Below are 26,851 nucleotides of genomic sequence, written 5' to 3' on the forward strand. Positions count from 1 at the left end.
AATGCTGATCATGTTTTTATTAATGTTTTATCTACACTCATAATGATAAGAAAAACTTTTACAAACATCTAACTAAAGAATTGCTTTTGAAACTGATTAAACTTTAACAAGCATTTGACAAAGACAGCAAACCAATCATGTGCTGCAAGACACATTGTCAGTTAATAGTATGCCCTGTAAGCTGGATGGAGAACGTTTGTCGAGATTTCAAACGCCGCTGTATCCCTATTAACCTTGGAACTGTATCCATGTATACCGTGGATCTGTATCCATGTATACCGTGGAACTGTATCCATGTTTACCGTGGATCTGTATCCATGTATACCGTGGAACTGTATCCATGTTTACCGTGGAGTAATAATCACACATATCAATTCCAATTTTAATGATTTATTTGCCAATTTGTTCTCTTGCAGTACAACTCAGAGTTGACTGTTAATTTTTATCATTAACAGACTGAAATTGTTCACGAGGTAAATCGTTTATTGCGTTTACGATAATCCCTTGAGTATATGCCTTACAAACAGAATCAAAAGTCAATTATATTGCTATACCTTTTATTAAAATGATCAAAGATATACAATCCGAATGATAAAAGAAAACATACTGCAACGGTCTACACTTAGTCTAACTTATCGCAACATATGAATTATTCCGTTTCAACTATTCGTGATTAATATCATGGCTAACGAAATATGTACTTTGAGCATAAAGAAAATTGACTGTGTATTATTGGGCAACCATGCATGGTACGATTGTTGAAATATGTAGAATTAACATATGGAACACTCACCGTGCGTCATTGGACAACCACGCAAGGTAGGATGTAAACATGTGTACAATGAACAGAAAGAGCGGTGACCATGCATTATTTTACAACCACTGTGTACTAAGAATATATGGAACACTGACCGAGCATTATCGGAAACCCAGCACGGTAGGATTGTTAAAATGTGTACTATAAACGAACAAAACACACATGGACCCATGGTAAATAGATCCGTGAGAACACTGACCGAGCATTAAGGAAAACCATGCGCGGTAGGATTGTTAAAATGTGTACTATGAACGATCAGAACACTGACCGTGCATTATTGGAAACCATACGCGGTAGGACTGTTGAAATGTGTACTATGAACGCACGGAACACTGACAGTGCATTATTTGAAACTCTGTGCGGTAGGACTGTTAAAATGTGTACTTTGAACGCACGGAACACCATGGATCCATGGTTTATAGATCCGTGAGAACACTGACCGAGCATTTTGGAAAACCATGCATGGTAGGATTGTTAAAATGTGTATTTTGAACGTATAGAGTACACACCGTGTATTATTTTGGACAACCATGCATGGAAGATTGTATTATATTGTTCAGTTTATAGTTTTTATGGTCTATAAAAAAGCTTAACCAAAGGCTCGCAAAAATCTTGTTAAAATAACATGAGTGCTACTTCTGTTGTTTTTTTTCTAAATTAACATATTCTTCGATGTTTTATGATCGAAACTTTATTTTCCGGTTCATATTGCACTTGTCTTCACCAAAACTAAAATAAGTAAACTATGACAAATATTTACATTTCAAATTACCAACGAGTAGCCATGCAAAAATCACAATCTGATAACAAAGCTAAACATAATCATGGCTTTCTAAAATTGATGTTTTCCTTGCACATCATAAAATACGCTTGATGTCGTTGTCTGCCACAATCAAAACACACCATTCATATTTCGCCCTCATGGAAAAACATGCAAACAGATTATTTCTCTTAAAATTATTGCAAAATGTATCATACTCAATAGACTGAAACCCGCAAAATAATCATTAACAGTTATTCTACACATTTGATATGGAAATGATCGTTGAAGAAGAATACACGTTTCGACAATCTATATAGAATGCTTATTAAGTGCACAAGTTAGACTTTTGAGGACAAATATGAACACTGTCCCGTATAATGCGCTAGACGTTATGTTCTGAGAAATCTATAAATCAGGAGAACTAATTTTGAATGCTTCCTCCTTAAAGTTGAATCCCCATGGGTCTCAAATGTCAATACACGGGATGGGCCCGACAATATCCGTTATCCCTTATGCCACATCGCCTGTGACAGACGCAAACACGTCCTAAGATCGCACAAACCTAAAATGCAAACACGATCTCCCGTTCATTCCAAAATTATGTCCTTACTATCAAATCCTGTCAATCGACTATTGCACAGCTTTGCGACAAAGTAAGAGGCCCTATCAGTGTTAGTATATGAGTTGTGTGTGGAGGTACGTCTAGCATCATGATGCCGAGGAGGCCAGCTCTTCGACGAGGGCTTTATCGAGGTTCTCAAGCACGAACTTGATGAGGAGTTTGTAGATAACGTCCATATTGTCCGTATACCGGTCCCCCAAGGTAATCATCACAGCCTTGATGAACGGCTCCTCGATCCGCTAGAAAAGATGAATACAAGAGCAGTGAAAAGGGAGTGTAAATTGTACTAAAGGCTGAATGATTGCAATGGTAAGGAAGGGTTGTGGCGCTAGTGCATAAATGATCTTACGACTTGTTTGAAAAAATTGAAATAACATGTACCATTGTCAGCGACAAACGCATTAAGGGGGCGAAATCAATGGGAAATAGAAATCCGATAAATTGTGTGCTAAAATTTATGGTTGCATAATGCACTGTTTATATCCTTTGTCGCTGACCTGACTTATAAAAAGGCCAATAAATCTTAGTAACAAGATACAAAACTACATCAACTGAATTTATTGATTGTAATAAGCGTTAGCGCCGATATCCTCTCAATAAAATTCGTATTATACTTGATAAGGGATTTGACTTCGATGCCTCCTAAAGGCTGAGGCTACTGTCATGTGTAATAAAATGTCAGTCAGGGGCGGGACCAGGATTTGACGTGAGAGGGCGACGGCGCGTAACTTTTTTCCTTGCGCCCCTCCCCCAGAAACCAAATGTATTCTGATTATAGTGTTGGCATGATGATTTGGTGGTACCCCCCTACTAATTTATTACAATTTCTGGTCAAAAATAGTGCATTTTTGGCGTATTTTATTAGTTAAATTTCTCCTATTTTGAAATTAAAAGGTGGGTGGGTGGGGGCACCGGGCGAAAAGCTAGTTGAAACAATTACATATCAGTTAATATAGGAAATACTTTCAATACATATGTATACAATACGTTCAAAGACAATTAAACAATAAAAACTAAGGTCAACAGTCAAATATCTACTCGGTTAACAATTAATCATTGCACAAAACTGGAAGACAAAATTAATCAACAGAAAAGTAAACACTAATTATTTTGGTAGGTTGTTGCATATTCAACAAGATCATTAAATATACGCTGCTATAACACCATATAAATGGTATCGAAACTACGACTAATACTAGAAGTTTTAGAAGATTGCTGTACGGAAAGCTTAGATCTTGTTTCCCATGGGTCAATGTAAAAAATGACATGTAATTACTGGAATGAAATTGTCATCTTCTCAGAATCTTATGTACCATAATTGATGATCGCATAGCTAATACCGTTCACAGAATTACAACCGACGATCTCTACAGACACTTGGTAGATGATTTCAATAGAGACAGCGCACTCAGAAATACTAGGTAAAGTTATAGATGTACTCTTAAGCCGGCTTAGCAACAATAGTGTATTTATATGCATTACATATTGGTGACGCAGCCATCCCTTGGTATACTGGAGAATAATTACGCAGAGTGTCGTCGGCATGTCACACCATTATCTTAATTTCTGTCACCGTGTCTACAGTCGATCTCATGTAACATCAGGTCTCATTTGTTTATCTCAGTTACATGATATGTTAATGTCGCGCTTCCCAGGTATGGAAATCAGGCAATATAACGTGTGAGAATCTAACATACAGCTCCACTACTTCATATGTGTGCTTCCAAAGGAACTGTGTACAACTGACGAATATTCGCATCTACTGATCATGTTTTGGATGCACTAAAAGAAATGTAGAATCGTAATAAAAACAATCTACAGATCGATAGTACACCAAATATGGCTGATTTATGTCAATACCTAACACTGCAGTAACCTATAACCTTTCTAACTTAAGAACATTGTAATGTTAAGAAACAGATGCATTCAATTATAAATCGAAACATTTGTAAACGGTATTATGGCATCTAAAAATAATTGTTTGTGCTATGAAGTTTGATGTTGGTATATGCTTAACTCAGTAGCGGTAATGGAACATTGCACGTGTCATATCAGGATCATTATTTATTTATTTTTGTAAATTTGGGACCAATAAACCTATATTGGCAACATTTTCTTGCGAAATGTATTTAAAATGTACTGTAAAGTTGTATTTGCACATTATCCAGAAAGCCATGGCACATGTGAACAAACATTTTCCGGGCAAGAGTTTCCAAACATTATATAATGTAAATAACTGATAATGAATCCATCGTTAAATAACTTTATTGATGATGAATATAAAAATTCACAAATATCGATTTATCCCTATAACTATGATCCCATCTATACGAAAACGAGATTGTAATGAGCATTAATAGAGAATAATTATTAAAAAATATGAAAGTGAGTAATCTAATAGCTTACTTATGCAAATATATGGCTAAACACACAACAGCATATAACGCAGCATAACGCAGCATAACGTATCTCATTAAAAAGGCCTGATTTTGAAGTCAAGGGAGGCTACTCCAGCGACACAAGTCAGAAGTTACAGAATTCACTTTATTGATCAAAAGAAGATGTTTTTATATCTCAGCAAAGTAATCAAATTTTCTAATACAAAAACAAATTATTAAATGCCACAGCCCCCAAAAAATAACAAACATAAACCGTACTTATTTTACGAGCATAAACAAATCGTCATTTCCTGAAGACGTACTGCGGCCATTTGAACTAAGGTGAATGTTCGTAAGATGTGTTGGCGATAATTATATGGATAACTGAGGGACGTTCGTGAGTCAATCGCTATTACTATCGATGACTCGAATTCGCCTTCTTCATTATAGTGACAAGCTGCTCATGTTTATGATAATGCTAGATTTTATGATATTTGACTTGGCAAACAACTACTTGTCTAGATAGATAGGATGCGTGTTCTCTGCTTCGTGCTTATCCTCATGTTTGTTTTGCATACCATGTTCCTGAATATTTACATGCTACTGGTGGCGTGAGTAAATTTAGGTATGTTATGTTTCTTAAGTTTGACAGGTTTCTACAGTTATTTTTGACACGCTTTTGTAGCGACGCGAAAGTAGTTCCTAGACTACACACCGTACTAGCAGGGTATGGAATCAGAGAACGACAGTATTGGGATACGGATTGTTCAATACGACGAGCTGTATTTTCACTATTAGGTATGGAAAAGGATATTTATAGGCATATAAGAATAGGTTTTATTAACATATCTTTCTTGTTAGATGTAGCTATTTGGATAAACTTAAATTTACCTTGTATATCGAAATAAAAGTTACGTCCTAAAACAAAATTGCATTCGTATACTTAGACTTGGTATTCGTTACAAATTATCTGATAAGTAGGTATAGGGAGTGGTTTTGCTCATCTTCCACTCGCTCATAATTTTGTAAAATGTTTTCTTTGTATGATGAAAGTGTGGCAACTCGTTAGGAGTGTTCAAAAAAGATACTTGCGGTTGGAACCCAATAACAGAAGTTGATATTTTTATATGCTCTAATAGTGTCTTTAAAGGCTACGATTTGGCACATCGTTCGTAACGTGATTCAAGAAAATGTCTAAAAAGTAAGTTATCCTTAATTTATGATGATTGATTTTGAGTGTGTGGTTTTGTCATCAGTTTTTCCCCTTGACTGTACCGGTTTCCGGCACCCCACTTAATGCAGATTATGTTTTGTATTACATGCATATGCAATTTCGGTATCAACGAGTAAAATAGTTATATTATAAGTGTTTTCCGATGTATTACCAGGAAAAAAACAATTAGTCCCAGAACATGAGTGAGGCCCTTTAATGTCTGATAATTGACACGTCTGAGCTCACCATATATAAACTCATTTTGTGTACTTCTTTTTTACACCTTATGATATTTTACAAAATTGCATATGCACCCGATCTATGGCTTTCCTTTACCAAAGCCCCATACTTCACTGCCATAATTTAAAATTGGCGTGAGAAGTTTATCATACAATTCTAACCTATGTTTTCCAGTAACATCAGTGAACTTATACAAATGTTTGTTTATTTTAAAAATTGCTTTTAATGCTTGACCTACCAATGTTCTTTGTGCATCTGAAAAAAGCCACCGGAGTAAAAGCAATTCCTTAATAATAAAGCTGTTTAGTATTCTGAATTTCATCGTCGATTGTAATAAAAAAATATATGAGATGGAAGCGAATTCCTTCTTTTCTGATAAGCATCACTTTTTATACATGTGGAAGCTATGTGACTTACCCAGAACATTGATGGGGTAAATCCTTGGAATTTCTTGTGCATCTTTCCGGACATTTTTAACAAATCTAACACGTCGTCTACGTTATCAATGTTTGTTATAATGTCATCGATCACTTCTAACACTTTAGTTCCATGTGCCTCTAGATTGTCATTAGTTCTCAGTTCGTCTTCCGAGTGAATGTCACGGAACTTTTGAAATAGCACTTTTGTATCTTCGCTGCCACGAAACATTCTGAAAAGGATAATTAAACACTAATTTAGGCATATTATAAGAGTAATAATACTTCCTGATGTGTACCGGAGTTCGTGAAGCTAGTATGATTTATCAACTGTTTTGGGTAAGAATAAAGTTGATCTGGTATATATATATATATTACCAAATTTAGAAAAGACCAAGGTTGTTGAAGTCGGGAATAACGTCATTACTTGCGATACCTGGACACACCACAACTATCTCTGTATTTAACAAGTGTTAACAATGACAACTATAGCAAAAAACACACGAATTAATTATTAATGAACTATGGGACAAAGCTGAGTTTCATTGACTTAATACGACAAAAATACGATAATGATACTTAAAATGATGCATTTTTGCAGAATGTTCTAAATAATGTTTAAATAACCAATGTTTGAATGCACTATGATTGACAATCTCTATCAAATGATTTACTACGAACACGAGAAATCGATATAAAACTGTATGACCGCCTGTTCACTGCTTAAACTTTTTATTACATTGACGCAATTCACATGAGTGTGCAACACTAATGTACACTTATTTTCACAAAAACAGCGTTCCGATTATGTTCGAAACATCGATTGAAAGCAGTGGCCTTATATTGTAAAGGTTTCCAGAGAAAATGTAAGACCGGTATTTTTGTATTCATGAGATACAGGAATAATCTTGAAAGCTAAAGTGACAGACATCAATTATGAATAAGAAAGCAATATTGTCTGTATGCCTATAACTTAATACATCGTAAACATTAAGAAAAATGCTAGGTGTCAGTAAAAATCCTTTCATCGCACACTGTTTTCAGTATTGGCTCGATACCAAGTATTGATTTGACGTAATTGTGGAAATTAATAATTCACATTAAGCTTAAATACATAGCAATTAAGTTTAATTAACGGCCATTTACCAGGGAACTGCACAACGTATTGTATTGGCTTCACTTTAAATCCAGGTCAACTTTTTTATGGTTTAAAGCTGGGCATTGACAGTGTTGCAGTTTCCATTGCTGTCAATAAGCTGCTAGTTTATACACTTTGTATTTTCCTGTTACATATAATTATGTTTGGCAACAAAACATTCTCCACCCTTCGTCCATTTTGAGTCTTGTGACATTTGACAAACATTGTTTTGAAAAATCAACAGAAACGTGTTTGGAACATACAACAATATTGAGAAAACAATTATGTCATGCGTTATATTGTAATGAATGAACAACATGATCTGCACGCCAAGTAACAAATGTCAAATATCTCAATCGTTCATACGAGCAGATAAACTCAAGTGCGATGAAGCTTACGGGTCTCATTCTTTTTTAATTGCAAACTTTTGTAATATGCGTGACAATGATTTCTGGAAAATCGATTTAACCTCATCGCACCGTTGCAGGTTTAGGAATCACGTGACTTCAAAGGGTTTCTCACATGGGCCACCAAAGGTCACTGCTGCTGATGTAAACAAAAGGGTAAGTGACGTTAATTTCTAAAGAACTTTTGAGGTAGAAAATATTTGAAATATTTCTTAGTCTTTAAAAGACTGCATTTTTCTGCTTTTATCACGTGTGAAATATTTTAATGATGCAATCCTTGGTAAAAATTTAAACTTGACGGAATTTTGTTGAACGATGCAACGCTGAAAATTTGGCCAACGATTGCATCATTAAAATACAAGGTCGTTTTGTGTGTCTCTTGTTGACTATCTGTTTTTGCGTGGCATTTAGTTTTTTGTGTCATTAAACATGATCAAAGTACGCATTTGGAAACTGGGACTTTCCCTGTATTTTCCATTGAATCTTCAATCATAAGTAAATTGTTGTTAATTCGTCATTCAAACATAATGGGTAATTTGATGCCGTTCAAGATGCCATAAATAGAAGCCATCCCTACAATGTTTACCGTTATTATAGTGAGGCCATACGCATCAAATTGTATACATCAAATGGCTGTGAGAACTGTAAGTTGTAAGTGTGATTATTTCATCAAAGCTTCCTTATATAGAACATGCAATCAGAAAAACGCACACTGACTTTAAAAGAAATACAAAGTGCGTCACAGACAAATGTTTACACTAATTGAAGGAAATACATTCAAATAAATGAGTTTTTCTCAGTTTTACGTACTTGATTTCACGAAATATGGTCATATTTTCACAAATATCTTTTTTGAATTTAAAAGGATGAAAAGTAACAATGAGTTGTAAACTTTTCATTGATGTAGACCCCGGAGAATATCAGCCAGGTAGGAATGAATGCAGGTGGTAACTATTTTTATGACTTTCTCTACAGAAGGAATCGTACATCAGCAATAACCATAGGGTTGACGAAAGGTCAAAAGGATAATAAAATGACACAGTGACTGAATTATAAAATAAACAGAGTAATGGCGCGCGTTTATTCATTGTTAAACAATAGGACTCTTAACACAAATAGTCACTTCCAGAAGTGGCCGAGATGGTTGCTTTATTCAGGAAGAGCAAGGACAAGTAGAAGAAATCAGTTTAGAAATTGCATGGGTGGCTCTTCCCATCAAAGAACATCGGAAGTCATACCATTGCTGTACTTATTGAATCAATTATCTCATAATAAAAAATAACCGATTACTGGCTGCAGGCAACACGCGGTTTTATAGCAACAGCTTGCTATGGCCCGGGTTTTATAATTTCAAGTGCAAGTTAAAGAATATATTGCATGTAGATTAAGAAGCAGATTGTGCAACTGAATATCAAACCTTGTTCTTAAGCAACTATAATTATGTTAATTGAATGTTCTTCATGAAACATATAAGTTAAACTACAAAATAGCATTTTCAAAACAGAATTTGTATGAATTTCTAAGTCAATCCCATTATTTTAAAATGTTGTTAATTCGTGCAATTCTTCAGAGTATAGATATCCTATCAGTCGATTTGGCTGATTTGAGAAGGGCAGCTACAGGAGCCGACAATATACATGTAATGATGGGACAAAGGTCAATAGACTAACAGCATTCACAAACTCCAGAACATAAAAGATAACATTCGCACACTCAAGAACATACAAGATAACATACACAAACTCTAGAACATAAAAGATAATATACGCACACACTCTAGAACATATACGATGACGTACGCACACACTCAAGAACATATACGATGACGTACGCACACACTCAAGAACATATACGATGACGTACGCACACACTCAAGAACATATACGATGACGTACGCACACACTCAAGAACATATACGATGACGTACGCACACACTCAAGAACATATACGATGACGTACGCACACACTCAAGAACATATACGATGACGTACGCACACACTCAACACTATATGAGATAAGATACGCACACACTCAATAATATATAAGATAACATGCGAGCACACTCAAGAACATACAAGATAACATACGCACATACTCAAAAACCTACAAGATAACATACGCACACACTCAATAATATATAAGATATCATATAAGATATAAGATAACATACGCACGCACTCAAGAAGATATAAGATAGCGTACGTACACACTGGAGAATATATAAGATTATAAGTATCTTCCATGGCCGAAAGTGTAAGATAGGTTCATTCCGACCCGAGCGTAAGTTGTTTTGCGGAAACGAGGTTTACCGAGTTTCCACAAAACACCCTGCGCGAGGGTCGGGATGAACCTATCTTACATGAGCGGCTATGGTAGATGCTTTTTCTCCCACCTCAGTTAAACAAAATTAAGTAAAAATGTATTTTTTGCTGGACCTCTTTTGTGCTTAGTGAAAATAATTGCGCATGAATATGCGATAGCACTTGGTTGTCATAGATATGCGTGCAATGATCCACTTAATGTTAATAGTCAAATCGGTCTTTTTAAATAGTTCTAAGGAGAATGAAGCATTATTTCTTGAATGGTGCGTGAAAACTGTTTTATGGTGACATTTGAAGCGAGAAATAGTTAACTAGCATTCTTAATATTGCCACAAGACAAGGTTTTCATGATGCTTCAGACGACAGCCTTCAACAAGGGAGGTAATTACAATGTTATGACCATTAACAAGGAGTTCCATACGGGCATTTTATTTTCGCACGTGGGCAAGATAAGAATTTCTAGCATGCTTAAATTATTGGATCTACTTATCTGAGGTGGGAGAAAACACACGCTCGCACTCAAGAAGATATAAGATAACTTACGCACTCACTCAATAGTATAGAAGATAACATACGCACATACTCAATACTATATAAGATAACATACGCACGCACTCAAGAAGATATAAGATATGATACGCACGAACTCAAGAAGATATAAGATAACATACGCACGCACTAAGGAAAATATAAGATAACATACGAACAAAGTCAAGAACATATGAGATAACATACGCACACACTCAGGAACATTCAGCATAACTCATTGTGGTTAAATAATGTTTTTGAGCATAATATATATTGTCTCTGCTTAAATCCGAGAAATGTTTGTGAGCACAAACTTCAAGAAGTTTGCCTAAATCGCGGGATTGGCTATCTAAACGTCATAAACTATTCCAATAATGGACAATGGAGCAGACTAGAAGGAAGTCTCCAGAACAAATGATCACCATACATGTCAAGGTTAGCTTGCAATCAATTCGTCAAGGTCCCTGTGTCATTCTGTCTCGGAAGGTTTCTGGAAGTCCATCCAAACGAGAAATACATGTACTAACACATAGTGCATACTGCAACATTGTATATCGATAGTGTCTCGAACTACAGTTCCATCTTTAAAGAAAACATTAAGAGAGGTGTTCATACACTGGATATGATGCGATCTTGTTCCATTCATTTCGCTACAAAACTTTGCTTGTGAATTCTGTTTATTAATATATGGATGCAAGGAAACTTAGAACTACTGTTACCTGAGATTTTGTATTCATTTCTTCTTAATCAGATACATCAGTTTATAGATTTCTCTGGATTGAATACATGTATTAGACATTTCCTAGTGAATTTTAATGCACCACTTCTAACAACAGTCATAATACCATAATCTTGTACAAAACATTAAGCATGTCGCAATAAGCACATAATTTATTTAAGAAATGGATTGCGTTGTTCATTACATTATCGGGGTATGAACGCAGTTGGGCTGGTTAAAGATTGTGGAGACCGAAGGATCATTTAAGAAAACCTTTCAGTAATTCTTTCTCCACCATACGGTAAATAGATGATTTTTAACGTAAAATTGATACGCTAGTGACAAAAATATTATAACAAATCTTAACTTTAAACATTTCAACATGTTAATTGAAGTTTTTCGTGGCCTGCTGGCACAATTTAATCAATAACAAGATTATCAATTTTCAATGAACATGTATATTTATACGCGATCCGAGCATATCCGAAGATGTTGCGTTCATCGGATAATAATCGCAATTGCCGAAAGGCCGTTCATTTAAGGAATGGAAGTTCAGGTGTAAATCTTTGATTATAAATAAAGCGAATTGTTCAATGATGATAAAGACCTAAACTATACTGTTACAGCACTGCCATAACAAACGTTATTTTTCGACCATAACCATGGAGAGAAAATATATATTATTTTTATTTTTTTTTGTCATTTTATCATATTTGGTATTAACATATCTTTTCATTTTTATATTGGGTTTGAATATGCTATAATTTGGAATCGTTTCTTAATTGCGCTGTTGGTGGTGGTGTTAATAGTTTGTACTCCGGGTCCCGGCGTGAGCACATTGAATGGTCCCAGAGTGACAGTTCAAACACCGCACACCTTTCCTGGGCAGAGCTAACGGGGCGGACTAATTGCGCTGTTGTCCAAAGGTATATCTTATATGCATGACGGCGTAGTGACGTTGTAATCGTCATAGAAACTCGTCACATGTTCGCCATTAAAACATTTTAAGGCTTTAACTTAATACGAATCTTAAATACTAACAAAACAAAACAATAACGTATAAGTTATCTTACTTAATTAAAACCATCTGTCGACGTGTTTTCTTTCAATAACCGACAAGCGTTATCATCTGCATGCAAAGCCCATTTTTTTATCACAGGTGGTTCATGCTTATATTTAATCTATGGAAAGTCAGTTCACATCATAATTAATTTTGCAGACTAAAAAATAGTGCAATCCAAACACTTCCGTATGATGGCAATTAACCGCGTTTTTCAAACAGGGCTGTTATAGAAGTATGACGCTTACGTGCCAGTAAAAAGTCGATCAATATTTAAAAGTCGAATTATTTGAATAATACTGCCATCCCCTTTTTAATCACCCCAACCGTTATATATGTACAGGAACATTTCTTCAAAGCCTTACGAGCAAGGAACATAACGAAATTATTCTGATATTAAAACAAAAAATTATATTCAATACTTTATTTTAGCCAACTATATCAACGATACACTCGTTAATATGACTTAAGATACTTGTGTTCACCTGCTATGTATTGATTCACACTTCATTTAATACAACTGCATCCACTAATCATTTAAAATATGCGTCTTTCTCATATTATTATACAATTATCAATAATAATATTTATCGTCATGCAATGTCATATACTTTATAACTTTGCCAATTGCGTGGCACAAAACAGCAACGGATTGCTTATGATACAATAACGCAATGGAAACAACCCTGAAAGATTTGAAACAGCCCAACACATCATTAACATGGGTAATACATCTTGAAAGTAAATTCTCATTACTTGATGCCCACAATGTGAAGACCATCTGTGTAGCCATCGCCTAACCAGCCAATTATCAGGATAGCTTCCAACTTTACTTTCACAAACCTTTAACTAGTCAAAATTGCTCTTTCAAGTCTAATACATCTTAATTGTTTAAACTACGGTATTTCTATGTATTTTATCAATGATAATGGTCTTTATTAGCGGTAACATGTTGGCAGGGAGTTTCGTGATAAAACAACGTGGGAGCAAAGTATTTACAATTGATACATTACAGGTCTCTGAATGAAGATAATCATCGTGCGTAATTTTCACAGCAGTGTGTGTGTGTTGTTTTTCTCTTGGAAGAAAATTACTCATTAGGCGTAAAAATTTTTGTTTGTTTCCGCAAACCCGACCGCCCCTATTTTTTCCTCCCGGCCCTAAACATTGTTGCCGTAGTGTGGATTCTTTTTAGTATTTTCCTAAAAGTTTGCATTTTTCGAGTGAACATGTTAATATGACTAGTGTTATACCCTGATAAAGGTCGGTTAGCCTCAGAGTCCCGTTTTAAAAAAAAAATGTAAAACGTAATGCCTACCTACCTACCATATTAATTTGAGATGTCAGTGCAAACAAAGAACTTTTTTGGCCTTATATTTATTAATATTCCGTACAGTGAGAATCACATGAAAAGATTGCTGGCACGGTCGTATGCTACAAAGGTTTTATTTTTCTGGAATGGAATAACTTGATAAACAATTACCTGTAAAGATATATGCTTGAACACAACATTAGCCAACAAATAGTATGACACGCACCACAACTGCAAACTACCAAGTTTATGAAATATAGAATAACTAGCGTTTTTTTCTCAATATAAAACTGTTTGAAGCCTGGAAACCTCATTACAGATATTGATCATGGGAACTCAAAAAGTCAGAACGTGTTTGGGAGTAAAGTGTGGAGTATAAAAGGCTTCTGACGAACATAACATGAAAGTATTTAACGAGAAAATCAGAAATGGTGCGTAAGGTGTCCGACCAACAAACAAGCTATTTCTCTGAAAGCTCCATTAAGGAGTCCGACCCACAAATAAGCTAGCTCTTTGAAAGTTCCATTAAGGAGTCCGACCCACAAATAAGCTAGCTCTCGAAAAGTTCAATCAGTAGGGCGACCCAAGAATAAGCTTGTTCTCTGAAAGTTCCATTAAGGAGTCCGACCCACAAATAAGCTAGATCTCTGAAAGTTCCATTAAGGAGTCCGACCCACAAATAAGCTAGATCTCTGAAAGTTCCATTAAGGAGTCCGACCCACAAATAAGCTAGATCTCTGAAAGCTCCATTAAGGAGGGCGACCCAAGAAGAAGCTTGTTCTCTGAAAGTTCCATTGAAGAGTCCGACCCACAAATAAGCTAGCTCTCTGAAAGTTCCATTAAGGAGTCCGACCCACAAATAAGCTAGCTCTCTGAAAGTTTGATAAAGGTGGGCGACCCAAGAATAAGCTAGTCTCTGAAAGTTCCATTAAGGAAGACGACCCAAGAATCAGCTTGTTCCCTGAAAGTTCCATTAAGGTGTCCGACCCACAAATAAGCTAGTTCTCTGAAAGCTCTATTAAGGAGTCCGACCCACAAATAAGCTAGATCTCTGAAAGTTCCATTAAGGAGGACGACCCAAGAATCAGCTTGTTCCCTGAAAGTTCCATAAAGGAATCCGACCCACAAATGCGCAGGTTCTTTGCTCGCTCCATTAAGGAGTCCGACCCACAAAAAAGCTAGTTCTCTGAGTCCGACCCACAAATAAGTTAATTCTTTCTCCACTGAAAGCTCCATTAACATGCTCCTGCTATTTGTTTATGCGTGGTGATAAGAAGGGGCCAAGAGCCCAAATTAAACAAATTTGCGGGTATGATTTCTTTATTGCAAAACAAACTAAAGCCTAAAACCTTAAAGCTTCGACAGAAATTTAAAAAAATTAAGCGATCTTGAAAATTTCCATTAGCTCAAGGCCACTTTTAGATATTGACATACTGTCGATAAATTCTCATAACATATTTTTCATCATGCGGCCTCTTATTTCATTAGGTGAGAATAATATCAAATAGTTGTATGGAATCAACTATCTGTCGCCATTTGTATGAAATATTGATGCACCAATGTTTATGGCGTAAACAGAATCAATACCAATTCAGCAAAGTCTTCCATACATGTTTTTTCCCCATGCTAACCAAGCTGTCTGTTAGATTGAGATCAATACAAGATTCTACGGAGGGATACTTAGTGGCTAATGACAGCATTTAATGATTCACAAGAGTTGACCTGAGGAAGACTTTTGTAATGAAACGAAGAGAAGAAAAATAGAAGAGAATCTTGCCAAGCAATTTTGAGTATTTTAACTAACAAGGACTGATGACCAAATGACCTACTCCCATATTTCAATAACATGATATTATCTGACATTTCAAATGTCAAATGTCAAACGAATAAAAGGTCAGCTTAAACTGAATATGTTTGTTTTGATTAAGTGCAAAAAGGAATTGCGATGATTTGAACTTGTTCCGAGTGCAATTTCGTGCCACTATTTCTTCTGTATTCCGCATCGAAATGAAAACTACAACAACACGCATTCTTATTCTTTCTGTAAATTATTCAAACGAATTGGTTTGACCAAAGATATACCAAGTAAATATGTAGAGTAAATCTAGCATATTATAAGTCCGTCTCTATGTCAAATTGTTTTGAATTTTTGAACGTTGCATAATGAAACTGAAAGTAAAATATTTAAAGAAATGCACTTACCTTACAAACATTTCCACTCCCGTCTGTGACATATTCCGTTTTATTCCTTTCCACGATTTTTTAAGCTTGAACACCTGTCTAGCATTAAGGGGCAAGCGGGGGTCAGTGGGAGCCGGAGGGGCAGGGTCGGGCAGGGAGCCATCAGCCATTGCGCCACCATTGCCCACCGCACGTTCGTGCATAATTTTGTAAACACTCAGTCGATATCGACGAGCCTCACTCCCGACCAATCGTAGATATCCGTCACTTATCGGAGACGCTCGTGGCTAGCCGTTTACGAATTCAATAGCACTCCAACACTTCCCTCAATTTCCGTTTTTCCGAAAGAATTCTTAACCAATATTGATTAGAAATATTCCGGTAAAGCTACAACCAGCAGCTAGTATCGGAAGATACGGTTTGTCTATGCCCGAGATAGCTCTCAAAACTAAGCATTCTGGGATTGTGTTCTGATCACAGCCAAGGACTATTGGAAATCTGTTACGAGAGCAGCAACGCGTCGAGATGGCTTGCCTTCCATATAACTGTCATCTAATACACACAAAACATAATTGGTAGCATGATTGGTCTCCACAATTCAAACTGACATTCTCCGGCAAAATGTTAAATAAAAAGCTGACCAGATTTGATGAGTCGATGTTTGTAAATCCGACAATTGTAATGGATAGCCTTCATGCTGACGGAGAAAATGAAGGAAACAACTCGTTCGAAGTGGCCCCTCCTTTTGCTTTGATCAGTAATTACAGTAATTACAGCCTGAAATATATATAATAGACACTGTGTTGCGTTGATGTATCATTGAAGTCATTTGCACTTTGAACAGGATCAATATGCTTTATATACATGCTTTGATTGTTTGCCCACTTAACTACATGTGCAATCTTCTACTAATTTCATTCAGCATGTTCGAGTAAAGAGTTTCTTTAATTAACCATATATCTGTTCTATCTTCAAACCAATTTTATTTCAAATCACACTTCGATTGCGTTAAGATACATTCATTTTCTCATTTCCTTATGTAGTCTCTGCCATTTTATCGTGGACTGAAGGATTTGAAACTTACGTCTTCTTTAATTGTACGAGTATTGTTGTCAGCATTTTAACATTACGCGTGACATGAAAGCTTTTTAAATCAACAATGGTTTTAAAATTGTGACTTCTGTTTTTGGGGTTGGTTTATCATACAATATAAATAGTAAATGTTATAAACATCATCATCATCGTCGTCGTCGTGATTTTCGTCGTCGTCGGCGTCACCATCACCATCACAATCATCACCATCATCATCATCATCATCACCATCATCATCATCATCATCAGCAGCAGCAGCAGCAGCAGCAGCACGAGCAGCAGCAGCAGCAGCAGCATCGTCGTCGTTTATGTCGTCGTCTTCATCATCAGCATCATCATCATCATCAATCATAAAATGTATTAATCATCATGATCCTGATTTATATCACCAACCACATCATCACTTCGTGTATATGACAATCAGCATACAGACATCAGATATAATAATGGCATATACAATAGATCCAGCGTTTTTTTTAAATGAATCGATTTCAGGAAGTTGATAAAGTAAAATTGATTTAAATGATGATAAGAAACGTTTTCATTCTCTTCCTCCTCCATATTAATGTAACATTATCCATAATGCACATTATCATTGATTGCAAGCTTCACCAAAACCAGCGTTTGGGTTGTTTGTACAGGGTGAGGTCAATGTAAAGTGCACTATCACCGTTCATATTTACTCTCCAATAAACCATAGTCATGTGCTTATGATGATACATTATATTTTCGATGGCAAACAAAAGGAACATGCATGCGTGTTTGACAATGTGGTATTTTTAGTATTTTAGTCTCGTATACATGTATTGTACTAAAAGTGATGTATTCATCTAAAAGAAGCATGATTAATCAGTATAAAATGCAACTAAATCTCATGTTATATTAATATTTCATTTGTCATATGCCACATTAAAACAATGGCGATTTGAGGCGTTTGCTGGTTCCCTCTATACCCATCTAAATACCACTGCAATAATTATGGCTGGAAATTAAGACATTCATCTTACAGTTGAAACACTCAAAATATGATGGATATATATTCTGACATGTTTATTTTTTCAAGTTTGACATGTCATATATTATAGATTTTTGGAGTTTGTTATTAAATATACTGGCTGAAATCAAACCGTTTTTGAACACTTTTGTTTAAATCAAAAACAAAAGCGTTTTAAACCACCATCCTTTCCTATGGCAACGAGATTAAAAAAACCAAGTTTAAACAATTTATTTATTTTGAAGTTTGCACCTGAAATGTTATTGTCAAAATAAGTTTCAAAACAGGGACTAACTGTTAAAGGCTGTTAAAAAACAGCTACCTCTGATATATAACACTAAACTGTTTCTTAGTAAATACAGCTAGTCATATTGAGTATTATAATTGAGTTCTGAACGCCATCTTTACCCAGTAAAGGTTTGAAAAGTGGAGAACAAAAATACATTTGAATACTCTTTTTATTTCTCAATACAATTACTTCCGACAGTGGAATTATATATGTGTATATGTTACTGTCAGTCAGTGATTTGAATGCTCAAAATTGCTCTACATGTACGATGGTATTACTTCATTGGCATAAGTAGTATTACCTACTAAATACCCATTGTAAATGCACTACTCTCGTAGTGTAAAATACATTTCAAAAAGTCGAAAACCTTTAGAATCGCACGATGATGATGATAATAATAATAATAATAATAATAACAACAACTGTATTTAAAAAAGATAACACAAAACATAGGCATCATATTATAAACAAACATAACACACGTCTGATTCTAAAAGAGGTGATGCAAATAATAATCAAACACATATCGGTACCGCAAAAATACATATTGTTAAAAAGCATCATTACATTTTTTTATCATGACCTATAACTGGAATAAATAACATAGTGTATAGCACATCATGTTCAATTGAGGAGATCCTGATTTAAACTATTGCCGCTTTATTCTTGCCAGTAAATTAATATTATAATATCATATTTAAAGGCGTCAGCAAAATTAACCACAGTTTTACCATTTGCATTTGTTTAAGTTTTTTTTTGTTATAAATGTAAACCGAATTATCCGTAAGTTACTTCGTCAATCGTTGTGATACATTCTTCGTAAGATCGTAAACACATGATGAGCTATTGACTTAATGATTTTCACGATAATTATTGTACTTCTGACGACAAAGACATTATTGATACTAATGATAACAAAACAATTCTTCCTTTGCTTTTGATTGTGCAAAAATGCGATTAACATTAATATATGCGATTTAACAAATAGTGTATAATCTAAACTGTTATCACACCGAATCTAACTATAAAGTGACACCATAGCTTTGTTTGAGTCAGCATTACATTTATAGACTTTTGGTCATGCCACACCTTTTTAATGGTATAAACAGAGGTAAGTGATCCTGCATGGGGGAGAACTGTGCATTAAAGTATGTGTTATAAATCTGAGAGTTCCTTACCTTAGTAAGTGTTGCTAAGGGGCATAGAAACATAAATACGCCAGCTATGTTAGAAATGTTATTTCTGTTATTTTTTACAATAAAACAAAATAAACTGTATTTTCTTCAACTGGTTTTTAATGATAACTAATCCTCTTGAAAAATGAATTTCATCTCCACGTGTATTTCGGATTTTCAGTCACTATAGGCTTTGAATTAAATCTAGGCCTATATCATGAAACATATTAAACATAATTTTTAAGATAAAAACATGAGAAGTTACCCCCAAATATATTACGGAGGCATAGTAAAAAATCATGTTTCTTCTCAAACCTCGGGCGCCGTTCAAGCATACTGCAGACAGTGGGTTCTTTCGTTTTATGTATAATCATATCTTTAATATCATTCAAAGAGATACCTTGCATTATTCACTGTCGAGCCATACCGTGCATTTCTACAAACCATTTAAACAGTGTTTTGTATTCTTCCAATCATTAAACTAGATCTATTGGCATTTTCCTTATAATAATCTATAAATCATGAGCATTTGAAATGGTAAATCACAAAAGAAAATAATATATAGTGAATTCACATATAATAAAAAACAATGCTACCGATAGTATATTGTAACAGAATTCAGATGTAACCAGAACAATTGTTTTTTAGAGTCTCTCTACTGTTTTCATTGAATCGTCATAAGCAAAAACAGAGTTGTCTTACAAAAAATTAGATGTGTTTTTTTAAGTCAAAAGAATGTGGATTATTTGTTTAATGTATAATGTATAAATAAATGTATGTACAAGATATGAGACAATTGCTCGCGAGATAGAGTGGGAGACCGAGAGAGAGAGAGAGCAAACGTGAGAATGAGAGTGGGAAGATAGTTTGCAGTTACTCATAGTAAACAGAGCCGGTGGGATATTCCTTGTTCGGTCTGGATTTCACGCTTAAAGCGTTTTGTACTTTATATATAAGCTTGAACCTGTTCACGTTGAGTTATGATGTCTCAGAGATGACAGCATATTCCAGAAAAGGTCTGACAAATATGTTTTACATACTTTCCAAAGACTCACGATATAGACTCTGTTTAATGAGGTTTATGTACTCATGCAAAGTGGCTGCTGAAGACAAGGTGACTCCGAAATGTTTAATATGTTCGACTTCCTGGATTAAGAAGTAGTTTATAAAAATAAGTGGATGATCTTTTATGCTTGCGCGAGACTAGAAGTGTTTCAGTTTAAGACAAGTTGAAGGTAACAAGACAACTTATGGCCAATTTTTTATGTTCTGCAGGTCAGGGTTGTGGTGATGTAAGCTGATATTTGGCCGTTGACAACAATGTATAAGGAAGTACAGTCAGCAAACAGCCTTAATTAAGGAATGAATTGCGGGATTGATGTCATTATCGGGGTATGAACGCAATTGGGCTGGTCAAAGTGTGTGGAGTCCGATGGACTCCACGCGTACTTTGATCAGCTCAATTGCGTTCATATCCCCGATAATGACATCAACCCAGCAATTCATTACTTATATTTACACCCATAGTTCATTATTTCATTCAAAAATTGTTAAAAAAATGCTTCATTTCATTTAAGAAAACCTCTCAGTAATCCGTTCTTACCCTTTCTGTAAATAGAACGACCCGACTGTAACCGGAAACATTTTTTTCAAATGACGTCACAATAACGCGGGAAAATATCAACCACTTGAAACCACTTTTAAAAGTAAAATTGAAACACTTATGGCAACAATACATTTAAAATATAATAAATCAACAGTTTCTAAAATGTTGATTTATATTTTACGGGATCTGCTGACACAATACAAACAATAATAACAAGATCAATAGTTTTCATGTATATTGTTATGCGATGAATTGCGATCCGAACACATCCGAAGATGTTGCGTTCATCGATTGATGAACGCAATTGTATGATACGATGTAGTGCCCGAGTTCTATAAAAAGACTTCTTGAAACCTTAAAACCGTTATGGTCAGATCGCGAACATAGCGGATATATGGCAGATAGATGATTCATTGGTGGTTGTGTGTTCTTTCCTTTTTTAATGTTAAATTTTCAATCAATACTTTCATGATTGCGATTATTTCACAAATTGATGCCTTGATTTAAAGATAAATGGCATGGCGTATCCACCAACCCAAATTGTATTTCCGCCATACATCGGCTATGTTTGCCTGCATCAGGAATATTGACGTAACAATACGGTACTTGTTATTTACCAATGACTATGTGATGTCTTAACAAATGACCTCATAAACCAAATTTTGAAATGCATTACTCAATACTAATAATGGCATGCAATGTAATGCAAGACACTTGTTGCTTTGCTGGCATATTTTAAGTGCGGCAACAATGATGTAACCAGACTTTTCGCCGTTCAATGAAGACTGTATACTGTACTGTCAGAATGAGAAAAAAAAACGAATTATACACTCAACACAGAAGACACCATTCAAGACATTCGGTATAATCCACATGCATCTATGAGATAAAGGAATGAGTGATTTTGTCCAGAATAATATTTACTTCTATACATCATGTCTAAATATTTTAATTTACTTAAACATATGCTGTGATGTTTAACATGTTGATAGACATCTAGCTTTTCTGTTTCGGTTTGTTTTCCTACATTCTGAAACACAACTTGTCACAATCTATAAGGTAATAAATCATCGTTTAAAAAAAACGTTAATGACTTAAGTTGAATATTTCTGTAAATATATATATATATATATATATATATATATATATATATATATATATATATATATATATATATATCAGCATTCCGCGTTCGATCATTTTTATTTAATTATACAGTAATATGGTAATGTGTGTAATATTCGACATGGTAATACATGATAGTAATTCTAAGAACGTAAGTGTTTATTATTACCTCTGGACATGACCAATTACGTTTTAATTATGTCCCACGTTGCAATACCTCGCGTGTTCAACATTTACATCCTGTTCATTTCTAATACGCCATTTTTGATCTGATATTTCTGCTTTTTTTTTTTTTTTTCAAAATAAATATTTCAGTTTCACCCCACAACTTGTTCGTTGTTCCTTCTTTACAATTGTTAAGTTACCTCTGTATTGGGTTCTACATGTTGGAGATACTACAGCCTATCCTGTTAGTATTGTTGACAATACTGTAATGCTTTATGAAGAAACAACATCGAAATAACACTGCTAGTTACATATAATCAATCACAATACATAATTTGCAATGTTAAGCTGTCTTCTAAATGCATTCTGCATAATTTAAGTTTTTCAAAAATTATTTTGTCGTACAGTAATATTTATCCATTAGCCAAGGGAGAGTACTGTGTACTGGCAACTTAGATCCTATAATGCACAACCTTATTCTCTCTAACGTATTTCTACTCTCAAGACTCTTTATCAGCAAGAGATCAGTAGTATGCAAAATATAACATATAGCTATTGCTGTTGTTGTTGGTAAAGTGAAACCAAGTAGTGTAGCATTGCAGCTGTCGAATTAATTCCTTATTTTGATAAGCGATACTGGTTGTATTATGGTGTTATCCCAATTTTAATTGAAAGTTTTACTTGCAAATTCAAATAATCTTTGTCTCAAGGTCTCATTCTTAGAATTACTATTCTAAGAATAAATAGATTGTACGATACGGTCGTTGATACTCCTATATTGTTTACTGTCAGAAAACATTTAGAACAACACAATATGCATCACTATATTCATTGTTCGTAAATAAAAGGTGGAGCCTTTAAGCGTCGAGTGACGGGGAAACAAAAAGATGAACGGATGTCCTCGCGATATTCTCAATCCCGGTCTCAAGCAGTAATGACTGAACATATCTCTTGAATGGTGACAGATACCATCACAGATCTGTTTGTATGTTACTTTTTACTGTATTGCAATCTCTTTAGCAATTATTTAAATAGTTGAATTATATTTTGTTTTTAAATGCACATGCTAGCTAGCAATTGTTTACACTAGTAACGTATTTGCGATGCACATGTATACGATAAATTACACAGTTAGAGGCGAATCTCGTATGTGGTATGGTTTATGCATATCCTATACACATTCGCTATTAATAGTGTAACATTTATATTCTACCGAGTCTTAAATGAAAATAGTCTTAATTTGATGGAGTATGTTCATTAGTGGAACACCACTGTCACGATATTCGCCACCTTCGGTTTGCAAGCGTCACTGACCTAATCAAAGCACTATTTTTTGTATAACCTACAATGCAAGCTGAGAATGACTTCAACAACTAATCGACGATGGGGAAGATGATATCTATCTAGAACCAAGGAAAAAAGGAAATCAAACGACACAGCTTGAATCTATGCCACATGTTTTCTCTTCAATGACACACTGTATTACTCATTTGTTCCATCTAAATATCAATTGCCTTAATGTGGGTATCGCCGGTAGAAGATCGTAAAAAGACATGATGATTTGTATTTTCTATTGAACTTTTACATGTGTCTTTCCGGACGAATGGGTGACAGAGCATTGTTTGAAAACAACACATTTATGGTTAAACGATATTTTCATATACTAAGTGAATCGTATGTGTCTTGTTCTTATTCGATTGTGATTGTCTGCGTGACTTTGACCTTTGACAGTTGGTGTTTGAACTGTCAGGTTTGACTGCTGGGCCTTTCCCTGTAGTTTTTAGATTGCAGTATTGAAACTGTGTAACTTGATGAAATCAATACACGTTGTCAATGATAGCCCATAACTATTTTATATATATGTATATATTATTTCAAAGGCAAAAAATGCACCAAAGTAGGAACGCATTGTTTATAATATGATTTTAAATCATATGCATAACAAATATTAATTGCAAAAGTTATTGAATGAAATGAACTTACTTGGATAACAATGAACGAATAAATTGTATCTCCTTTCACACTAAACTGTACGATACAACAGTATCTCATTTAATATTTCACCTTGCATACTTTACACTTCGTACTGTATAACCCAGTAGTTGTAGACATTGTTTGATGAAAAACGGAAGTAAGCACTTTCATTTAAACATAAGACTGTAACATCATGGTGTCTTCCTATCCAGGCACTTGAGCTGACTCTATGTTCGGATCAATTCGCATTAGACGGTTTTAAAATAGTATACGCCAATAAATAAATAGTAAAAACGTCATATGGCTTACTTTAATGACAAAATGTGATTGTTCCGGAGATAAATTAATTATTAATTATAATTAATTGACAATCATCGTATCCTTTTTCTTTCTACAATATTTATATCCTTAGTGGAGACAGTGGTAGTATTAAATGCAACGTCTTTAATTAATACACTTCCTTTTTAACAAATTGATCTGATTTTGACCCTTGAGTCAAATAGTGCACAAACTAGCATACTCGAAGTAAACACCGCATGGTATTTGAAAAGAAACGAACATTTAAATCAGAAAAGCTCATGTATGAAAAAACATTTTTAATTTTAGGTAGAAACCAGGTGCGTAGCTGCCTATAAGCGAAATACAGGGCTGAATCCACATGATTCTGACAAAAAATAAAACAGTTTAGCCAAAGCTACAGAATCACTATGTTTTTTTGAGTACATGTAACAGACACATGGACATTTTCATCGAGTATGTAATTATACAGTTCAATGGCAAAAAGGACAGACAATTAGACTTCTGTAAGACAATCTGAGTGTTTTTCACATTATCAAAACTTATTTGTTTGATATTTTGTAGACAAGATCTGCCGAGAAAATAAATTTGTTGATTTATTATCCTTAAACTGTCAATTTACAAGTACTAAAGGACCTAAGAACGCCCCAAATACACCAGATTGCTCCATTGTTTTCAAAATGTTCATACCCCCCCCCCCCCCCGAGCACAATCATGAATCCACATGAATAGAGGGCTAGCAACGCCCCTGGAAATCAGTACTGTGTACGTTCAAGAGCCTCACCACAATGTTCCATTTGTCACCAGGTTGGATATAACCAAATAACTCTTGGATTGGAGGCAGACATCTTATTCCACCAAACCAGTCTCTCACCCTTCTTTACTAGTACCTTGGAAACGTTATCAGAAGATGAACCTCTAGAAAAAATGTATCCAATTATAGGAATATGTACTTATTTAAATTTCATTTATTATTTTATTATAGTTTAAAAAAAATAAAAATATTTTCATTTATTTTATTTTTTGGGGGGTTGGGGGTTGGGGGGGGGGGGGTGCGCCAGGTGCGTCCCCTATAGCTGTTAGTGGTTAGTAACTCAAATACCAAGAACAACAAAGTTTCTTCATTATATTTATCGATTTTACTTCGTTTCGAACAGTAAGAATTTAGCAATACAGTGAACTCGTAAATAAGAAATGTATTGTTATGTTGCGTGCAGAGTGATCGTTGTTTTCTGTTATAAATATGCCTTAATCTGTATAACAATTGCATTGAATCATTGCAAATTCATATTTCATGTGGACTTTCATTCATGATTTGCTTGATAACGGAGAAGAATGGCCAAAATGTAAGAGTTTCAATTTGTTAACGATTTGAGATTTTAAATACGCCGCCTTTTCATTCGACCAATCAAATCACATGTTACAAACTGAGCGAAAACAACAACAAACCGGAAGTCAAGGGTGGTAGAAAATCCAGGAAAACAGAAAAATGGGAATAAAGTAAAAAAAAATCGTATGACCGGCGAATTTTTTCGCGGGTTAAGGTTGAGTATTTTGAAGATGGATATCATGTCCTTAGATTGCGATGACTGTCAATCTGCAGAAGTTCTTTTGAACTGAGTAATAAGATGATTACGTGACCCGGGTAGAGAAACGTTCAATACCATTTTAGTATATTATACAGTACAAAGTGCATATTTGAAAAAAAAAATATTTTTCAATATTTTTTTACATATTCGGGATTATAATTTTTAGTAAGGAATTATTAGTTGTTTTTTTATTTAAAAAAAAAATGATTGAGTTTGAAAATCCGGTGCCAGTGGGACAAGTCCAGTAGAGAAGTGATCCGCACGATCGCCATCTCCAATTCCAATCGCAGTGATCTCCTCTGTAATTTATCATCACTATCTTTAGTCAATATTTTGAGGAAGTGTACTTACTTTAACGATCATCAGTATAAAGAATATACAATTTCATTTTTTTAACAAATCAAGTCAAGTGATAACTTATTTTCATTAGA

The 26,851-nt window shown here is 34.7% G+C and overlaps 1 protein-coding gene across 1 annotated transcript; it reads right to left on the reverse strand.

Moving 5' to 3' along the window:
* Positions 1 to 540: 540 nt before the first annotated feature.
* Positions 541 to 24,717, reverse strand: LOC128207173 (neuroglobin-like). The gene is made up of 4 exons (XM_052909955.1): positions 24,544 to 24,717; positions 16,136 to 16,891; positions 6,451 to 6,682; positions 541 to 2,441 (listed from the first exon to the last, which is right to left on the reverse strand). The coding sequence occupies exons 2-4, from the start codon at positions 16,315 to 16,317 to the stop codon at positions 2,289 to 2,291; spliced, it is 567 nt and encodes a 188-aa protein (XP_052765915.1). The 5' UTR covers positions 16,318 to 16,891; positions 24,544 to 24,717; the 3' UTR covers positions 541 to 2,288.
* Between the last annotated feature and the right edge of the window lie 2,134 nt (positions 24,718 to 26,851).

This window comes from Mya arenaria, chromosome 11, assembly GCF_026914265.1.
Source record: "Mya arenaria isolate MELC-2E11 chromosome 11, ASM2691426v1".
In the NCBI taxonomy this organism is placed as follows: Eukaryota; Metazoa; Mollusca; class Bivalvia; order Myida; family Myidae; genus Mya; species Mya arenaria.